Source organism: Sinohyriopsis cumingii, chromosome 14 (genome assembly GCF_028554795.1).
Source record: "Sinohyriopsis cumingii isolate HCF-2022 chromosome 14, ASM2855479v2, whole genome shotgun sequence".
Classification (NCBI taxonomy): domain Eukaryota; kingdom Metazoa; phylum Mollusca; class Bivalvia; order Unionida; family Unionidae; genus Sinohyriopsis; species Sinohyriopsis cumingii.
This window is the reverse complement of record NC_142974.1, coordinates 54,830,784-54,840,283: the sequence shown is the minus strand read 5'-3', so window position 1 is coordinate 54,840,283 and position 9,500 is coordinate 54,830,784. Positions and strand designations below refer to the sequence as shown.

Here is a 9,500-nt window from a genome sequence, read left to right as displayed (position 1 = left end):
CCCTCCTCTTCCCGAAAGGATGCTCAAATCAATGCGGTTTCATTTAAAGAATTTCTAGCGTTACCTAACTTTAGCTTTAATTCTTCATTTTTGTCGTTAGCTTTTCTATCTTTCTAAATGAGTTAGCTAATGCGCAGACACCGTTTTCTTTCCATGAGATTGGCGTGAAATGTGTACAGATGGCCTACGCGATCTCATGAGTGAAAGCTTAATTACCAGTGGATCTTCTCATTCGTAGTACTACTTACACCGTTATCGTCGGCGTTTGCTATTGATGGAAACTGTTCATTGTCTGGATTATGTTCAGTGTTAGGGATAGTTTCTGATTGCTTGTTTGACTGACTGTTTAATTTGCATTGCTTCTGTATTTTATTGCATCTCTTTTATTCTTGTCATGCCTTTTCATCTGTTTGTCACTGCTCACTTGCACAAAAGGAACAAAGGAACTTTTCACTTCCCTCTTTTCTTGTCTGAGTCATTCATCGTCTAATTCATCATTCTTTGGGGGCTCTTTACTCTTTTATTCTCTGTGCCTTTATGTTTGAAATCCCACAATATACAATTTATAAGAAAAATTAAGTTTAGCAGGTTCACTATTCACGTTGTGCATAAAATTGCTAGTTGTATTGTCATATGAAATATGTACGCAACGTTGTCTTAAACATTATATAACTTTTGAAAGGAAAAGTCTTCTTCATTAAGAGACAAGAATTCAGGCCCGGCCCTAGGGTAAGGCGAACGAGGCAACCGCCTTGGGCACTGCGCGTTTAGGAAATCAACTCCAAAATGCATTTCTTTGTTGTTGCTTGGGGCCTCGCGCTCATCGCTTGCTGCCTTGGGACCCGCATATCATAGGGCCGGGCCTGCACGAATTACTAGTATCAATTATAAACTAAAAATTGAAAGTGACTAAAAAATCTGCACAAGTAATCAATCATTTACGGGACACACTATGCTTATTTACGGGACACACTATGGTTATTTACGGAACACATTATGATCATTTGCGAGACAACTTTTCAGGTACGTTTGTTTTATTGGTCACATTCTCAAAAGAGTGGTTTTAAAAGGACAGACAGTACTCTGTACTGTTTTGTATTATCTATATTTATTTGTAGCTCCTTGTACACGATTTTATCTAATTTTTATTATTTTTATTCATGGCTGTAATGTGTCTAGAATATATTTAGTTCAGTCTGGCGTACGTGACTTAAGTATAATATTTCATAGGATTTATGAATAGATGTTTACATATGTACTAACAATTAGTAATAATAATCTTAATAATAAGACTTAAAATGGCGCCTATGGCGTAGTTTCTCAGTGACTGATGGGATATCGATGCTTCGAGAAGAATTATGTGGCCCCCCCACTGGTTGTGCTAGGTCACGTTTATATGCTTAATTCCACGTAAAATCAATAGTGTATGTTGTCAAGTTTGGTCTATTGCGAAGTACAATCGCAACATACAGTGTATATAAAAAGAAAACTAAGCAGTCAGATTCATTACGATTTTTGGAGTCATTCACACTTACTGTGTTCCTGTCTGCAGATGTATGTTATGTTGTACTTAGACATTCTTCGAGAGGAGAAACATTTGTTTGGAATATTCAGTGGAAATGGAAAGTGCTCATTATTGGGAATATAATATTATTCTGGAAATGTAATAAATTATTTGAAGGAATTCTGAAAAACGCCATCTTTATAACGTCAAGGTTCTTGGAAGGACTACATTTCCGGTAATGATATTTATACGAAAGGTTTCATTAATTTAGCACTTTCGTATAACTTTATAAGGACTATTTTGGATCCACTTCATAATACCGTAAGTTCATCTCATATTGTTCATTTATAACTTTGAGAATTAAATTGTTTGTTAATTTGTTGGCTTTGCTTCTCTTCTATTACTTATGTTTGTAACCATAGAGTCGTAATAGTGCAAAGAACGTTTATATATATATATATATATATATATATATATATATATATATATATATATATATATATATAAAAGCAGATATACTTTAATCATTGATACTTAGTTTCTTTCCAAACTTGTTTTACCATAGTGTGATGTATTATTTGCATTATTATGCAACTTTATTTGGTTTATTTATTTACATGTAAATAATATGTTTCTTAAACACTTTTTTAACGTTTTGTTGAGGATTGGAATGAAAATTTAAATCGTGTTTCCAATCACCATAAATAATTTAGAAGATATTTATAAAAATCACTTGCGAGACAAATCTACCATTTGCAGTATATGCGTATAAATGCGTTTTTTTTATCAACACAATATAAAACATATATTTTCAACTACTCGCTATGACAGGCTAGATTAGGTTTCATGCACGTACATAAATCGTTTGTATTATTCTGCCGTGCAAATATCGCATGAAAGAATAAAATTAATAATATTCGCACAAATTCCACTATTTTTACACGCATAATTTGTTCACAAAATGGCGGCTGTTGAGCATATTTACATCCGAGTAATCGTTATATATTTAAATGAACGAGAAATAGTGATAATGGCATGAAAAGTCAACATTTATCTCGTAAATCATGACTTGTAAATGAGTAATTTTTTTTAGTGCATTTTAATTCTAAGCTGTTTGTTTAAAGGTGACCATTTAAACAAATCTAAAATTGATTAGAGACATGGCCAAATGTATATAAAATTGATTTTAGCCTATTCTTACATTGTATAGATCATGCTGATAATACGTCAGCAAGCACAAGGACTGACTCGGAAAAGACATCTAAAGTTACGAATGATTGTACATAGAAACCTTTGCATCGTGTTTTAATCTAGGGAACTTATAAAGTGCCAGTCTTGGTAACAATCTAAAATGCATGTACTGCTCACCATCCAAAGAAAGTTACAGAATGCCAATATTTGTATCATCAGTCGTACGAAAGTAGATCGTTTGTGCGACGGATTTCTACATGCATAGGAGTACACAATGCTAGGGTGTGATAATGGCCTAATCTTTCTATCGGTTTAAGGAGTGTACGAATCTGATTGTATCATCTGCTATATACGCACAGGGAAACAAAAACACCATTATCAACAGGAAGAATCATTTGTATGTTTGCCGCCTATATAGTTTGGAGCAGGAGAAACTTTACACACTTCATAGCAGGCTCATATTATAGTTTGTTGTTAAAGATGGCTGCTGCTAAAATAGCCCAGGAAGATTGGCCTTGTTGTCCAATTTGTTTGGAGCAGTTCAGTAAACCTGTACAGTTGCCTTGCGCCCATTCCTTTTGTGAGAGGTGTTTACAGTCTCACATAACGACTGAGGCTGCCAAGCATACACAGCTGAGATTTGTTCAGTGTCCAGTGTGTAGACATTCTGCAAGTCCCTCCATTAAGGGCAGACCGACAAGTGAATGGGCGTCTTTGTTTCCAGCCAACACAGTTTTGCTATCAGTCTCAACAACGAAGTCAAAAGTGGATCGTTTGTGTGACGCTTGTAACGCTGAGGGCAATTCTGTTCCTGCTGAAGGCTTCTGTGTAATATGCAAAGAGGCAATGTGCGGAGATTGCCTAAAATATCATAGGAAGCAAAAACTGTTAAAGGATCATACCATTCTTAGTGTGGAGGAATTAGAATGTGACCCAGAAAATGTAATGAAACTTGCCGAAGGCTTTACATGTTCGGAACATCATGGAGAAGACATAAAATACTACTGCGAAGACCACACAGTTCCTTGTTGTGCTACGTGCTTCTTCCATGGTCATAAAACATGTTCCAAAGTGATAGATGTGAAAGAATTCCCTTCTCTGCTGTGCAAAAGTAAGACGGACGAAATAATTGCTGATATGAAGAAAATTGAGATCCATTTAAAGAAGTTTGTGGAGATTAACGAGGCCTGTGTAAATAATCTTGAAACCCAAATTAAAACGATGACCGACAAAATCAGAGACGTTAGAAATCGGATCGATTCAGTTCTAGACGAGTTAGAGAAAAGAGTGACGAGAGAGGGAAACAAAATTTTCAAAGAAGAGGTTATCAGAAAACAAGAAGAGAATCATGAGTGTTTGTCACTAATTCATGCTGTGAGAAATTCTCACTGCCTATTCAAAGCAGTAGTTAAATATGGTAGCAACTTACAAAAATTTATTATGGCGGAAAAGATGAGGTCGCATTTACACACCTATTGCAATCTGGTTGGAGAAAAGTACGAAACAAACCGCACAGTGATTATAGAGGTGAACTTAGCACAACCGATAGAGTCAGTCTTGTCCCTCTCTTTCTCTGAACTAGGAAAAGTTACCACTAGAACCAGTTCCAAAATTCTACCGATAACATATTTGCGAAGGCAAACAAAATACGGTCAGGTCGAGAGAGGTAATGCAATTGATCTTAAAATCCCTATTGGTAAAAATTCGCGTTTTTCTAGTGTCACATTTCTGCCCGGAGACAGGGTGATGCTTGCTGATAATAGCAATAAACAATGCATCTTACTAAGCTCTTCCTACCAGTTCATCGCAAGTCATACATTGACAGATAATCCATGCAACATCTGTGTACTAGGTGACCAGGAGGTGGCAGTGTCATTGTATAATCAGAGTAAAATCCATATTCTGTCAGTGCAGGGTGACGTCATCAGGCCAGTCAGAATGATAACAACCAAATATAATTGCAATGGAATAGCAGCTGCTGGGAAGGGTGAGATGGTTGTGAACGGTTGTTGTAGCAATGACAAGAGTTACTGGAGTCTGATTAACACGAGAGGAGATGTAAAGTGTACTCATCAGTATGACTCTCCATACTATCACTACAACTACTTAGCCTTGAATAACACGAAAACTCGAGTGTATGTCAGTGTGGATACAATGAATTCACTTCTCTGTTTTGACATGGATGGTAGAAAGCAGTTTACCTACAGTCATGGCAGTCTTAGAGGTCCAAGGGGTGTAGCTGTGGACAGATATGGCAATATTTATATTGCTGGATACTGGTCGCACAACATTCATCAGCTGTCCCCAGATGGGTCTCTCATACAGATTGTAACCTCAGGAGTGCCGAAATATCCATGGGCGATTTGCAGTCACAAGAGTAAGGACGTGTTAATCATCACAAATGGTGCAGATGAAAGAAAACTATACATTTATCCATTGAAATAAAATTAAACAGAAGGTCTGTTTAGTGCTGCTTTCCTGTAAAAGTACGTACGCTTTATGGAAACAAACTGCATGTAGAGGGTACAATCTGAATTAAAATGTAATTAAAAAATGAACACATTGTATTGCCTAAAATGTATATTTGCCCTTATGTTTATTCCATGAATATTATAAGTATCTATTGTATTATTGTGTACACATAGCATGCAGTGTTGCCGCTGTACATTATTGTTATTATTGATCGACTATTCATAACAATGGCGTCTGAAAATTATATATATATATATATATATATATATATATATATATATATATATATATATATATATATATATATATATATGTGTGTGTGTGTGTGTGTGTGTGTGTGTGTGTGTGTGTGTGTGTTATTTGAGATCGATAAATTGAAACACAATCTTCTAATCAGTTATTATATAGAAATGTGATCAATATTGACACATAATAACTATCATGACTACATAATATAGAAAGCAAGCTTAATTTTTCGACTAAACAAAGTTGTCGGTTTCACTGTTTTGTCACTAGAGGTCTCTCAAATGGCATGGAGACTCAGATTTTGTCGGTTTCACTGTTTTGTCACTAGAGGTCTCTCAAATGGCATGGAGACTCAGATTTCTGAAATTCTGTATTATTCTGGTTTACACATCACTAACAGTTAAAAACAATAGTTGCCATGCAAGTAATTTTGCATCAACATGAATAAAGGTTTCCTTTAGACAAGTTGTATTGCTAAATTCCACAAAATACACAAAAATCATGTAGAATATATTTATGGTCAAGTGAAAATACTATATAATGTATATGATGGAGAGAAGTTTTGCTTTGATCTGTTGTTACTTTTGATTAAGCACAATGAATATTTATATAAATTTTAACTTTGGGAGTATATTGCTTGCATGGCTGCTGATTATTATTATTATTATACATTTCATCTTTTTTTGTTGCGTGTACTTTACAAAAAAGGCTATTTGGTGGGCAGACTTTTACTTTGTGAGCACATAATTTGCATGTTTGCAGCTGCTGCTGATTATTATTATTATTATTACAATCTCGTCTGCAAATGAATGCCATTTTATATAAAATATAAAACTTATACTGAAAGAAGCAGGAGACTGGTTGATAGAATGTCCCGTCTTATATCATATAAATTACCAAATGCATGTAAATCATGAATTACCTAAATACATTACTTTAGACCTATTTGTAAACCTGAGACAATGCCTTGAACTTTTCTGCAGCAGGTAACAAGCCACTATAGCCAGGGATTATGTAGAATGTCTCTTTGACATAGTATTAGTCAGGGATTATGTACAATGTCTCTTCGACATAGTATTGGACAGGGATTCTGTACAATGTCTCTTTGACATAGTATTGGACAGGGATTCTGAACAATGTCTCTTTGACATAGTATTAGACAGGGATTCTGTACAATGTCTCTTTGACATAGCATTGGCCAGGGATTATGTAGAATGTCTCTTTGACATAGCATTAGCCAGGGATTCTGTACAATGTCTCTTTGACATATTATTGGACAGGGATTATGTACAATGTCTCTTTGACATAGCATTGGCCAGAGATTATGTAGAATGTCTCTTTGACATAGCATTGACCATGGATTATGTACAATGTCTCTTTGACATAGCGTTGGCCAGGGATTATGTACAATGTCTCTTTGACATAGCATTGGCCAGGGATTATGTACAATGTCTCTTTGACATAGCATTGACCATGGATTATATACAGTATCTCTTTGACATAGCATTGGCCAGGGATTCTGTACAATGTCTCTTTGACATATTATTGGACAGGGATTATGTACAATGTCTCTTTGACATAGCATTGGCCAGGGATTATGTAGAATGTCTCTTTGACATAGCATTGACCATGGATTATGTACAATGTCTCTTTGACATAGCATTGGCCAGGGATTATGTACAATGTCTCTTTGACATAGCGTTCGCCAGGGATTATGTACAATGTCTCTTTGACATAGCATTGGACAGGGATTATGTACAATGTCTCTTTGACATTGCATTGACCATGGATTATGTACAATGGCTCTTTGACATAGCATTGGCCAGGGATTATGTACAATGTCTCTTTGACATAGTATTAGCCAGGAGCAAAATGTAATCAAACATATTTGTTTTACTATATCTACTGCATTTTATTAAATATTATGAAACCTAGAAATAAAGCATACCCCACCTTCATTAATTTTGAATTATTGCATTCTTGCTGATCTAGTTTCTCACCACTCGTAAGCTGTTGATCACCGTTTCTGTCAGTCTTTCCCTCTGATTTTGTATACAATTGGTAAATAAATAAAAGAGCCAATCATACACCATTCAGTATTCAAGAGTGCCAATTTATGCTGTATATGTATAAGAATTTCAAAGACATATACTTTGTATGATGATTTGTCAATAATACGGTGGCACTTTCATATACTGCGGCCATCATGTAACTTTATAGTTGACGCATGTTTCATACAATTACATACATATGAATAAAACATTAAACACGTCGCTTGACTAATATCATGAACTCAATAAGTATTTATAGACAATTCATTCTATCAACGTAGGCAAGTTACAAGAGGGCATCATGGTCCAGAATGTTAACACAAATATTAAATGAGATATAAATAAAAGGTTGATGTTTCACATGAATACAAATGTGCCAGTAAAACAAAATTGCTAATCTATTTTGACAAGGTTTCTCTCAAACTAGACGAAGTTGACAAATTTGGAATTATATGTACACGAAGGTTTTGCAATGACCTGAAATAGTTAAATTGCTGTAATGACCTGAAGTATATACATTGCTGAAATTACCTGAAATAGGTAAATTACTGTAACTACCTGAAATAGCTAAATTGCTGTAGTGACCTGAAAATCAAGGCAGGTCATATGAATTTGAATACAAAGATGCGTAACAAATTTCATTTGTCTACCTTTAGTTGTTTTCGGCTATTTATGTCAACGAAGCTTTTCATTTGCCTATCTTGATTTTGGTTTAATTGTGCGAACAAAGTTTTATCAAGTAGTCCAAGCCCAGAAAATCCGCCAAAGGCTTATAACAAACTGAAGAAAAAAAATTGCTGTGACGAAGCAATGGACTGAAAATCTAAAAGATAAAAGTAAACTGTCCAAGATTTTATCTTTGTATGCAAATTGAAAAATCTCACATGACTTCACACTGAAACACTTCCGTCTCACAGGGTGGACGTCGATACAGTCGACAAGAGAATCTTCCACTGCCAGTGGGCACAAACAATGTACCCACACTGGGAAAGTCTCACTCCATAGGAGATATGCATTGTTCATGTGTGTCCTATATGAGATTACCAAATACCACATTGCGTATACAGTATGTTATGTACGAGGGCTGTCACTCCAGTGTTGGTTTAATGTTCCGAAACTAATTTGAGTTTAACCAAGTACAGAGAACATGTCAATTTACGTTATAATTGAGGTCTCGATATGGAATGTTATAGACAACCTATGGTTGCCTATGCGGGAGAATTGACTGTTCTGACTGTCATGTCGTTATACTTAATACCAATGTGACAAGCCACTGGTATTTTACATTGATTTAGGGTACTGAGAATGCAGCAGCTGAATTGGGTTTAGTTTATGAACCACCTGCATGTTGGAAGGTATGGTAATGATAGCAGGATACTGGAATGTATGAATATATGGTAATAATCGCAGGATTCTGAGATGTATGTTAATGATAGCGGGATAATGGGATGTATGGTGCCGAAAATAATAATAATAATAATAATAACGTGGATTTAGTAAAACGCATAATCATTAGAAGCGCTAAGCGATTTACAATATTAGATAACACATGAAATTACGTTCAACATCAGTATTGCAAAACCCAAAAACACGAAATTACAAAAGAAAAACATGCTGATAATAATTAAGAAGGTAAACTTTATTAAGTCTTCATGTCTATTCCAGTATCGAAATAGATGAGTTTTAAGAATACTCTTGAATGAGACCACAGTGTCCGTGTGCCTAAGATCTACGGGCAATTTGTTCTATATTGCTGGGCAATGGTACACTAAAGAACGTTGTCCGAATCACTTTCTTTTAACAGTTGGAACTATGAGAATGCGGGCGTCGGAGAAAGAGCGTAGGATTCTACAGGGTGTGTAAACATGGGTGCGGTCAGATATGTATATTGGACTAGAGCCAGTCAAAGAAATATAGCATACTGAACATATTTTGTTTGTGATTCTGGATCGAAGGGATAATCAGTTAGGGTTACAGTGAAGGGTGGCGGTGTGCTCAGTTCTTTATATACGAAGGATGATCCTAATTGTCCTGTT

At 35.4% G+C, this 9,500-nt stretch overlaps 1 protein-coding gene across 1 annotated transcript; it reads left to right on the top strand.

Annotated features, from left to right (window-relative positions):
* The first annotated feature begins 3,118 nt into the window (after positions 1-3,118).
* LOC149783844 (uncharacterized) lies at positions 3,119-7,371 on the top strand. Its single transcript, XM_089932046.1, has 2 exons — positions 3,119-5,685; positions 5,744-7,371. The coding sequence occupies exon 1, from the start codon at positions 3,176-3,178 to the stop codon at positions 5,138-5,140; it is 1,965 nt and encodes a 654-aa protein (XP_089788172.1). The 5' UTR covers positions 3,119-3,175; the 3' UTR covers positions 5,141-5,685; positions 5,744-7,371.
* Positions 7,372-9,500: the final 2,129 nt, after the last annotated feature.

Excerpts from the sequence above, each read along its gene's own strand:
- LOC149783844 (XM_089932046.1), top strand. The coding sequence starts at position 3,176 with ATGGCTGCTGCTAAAATAGCCCAGGAAGATTGGCCTTGTTGTCCAATT.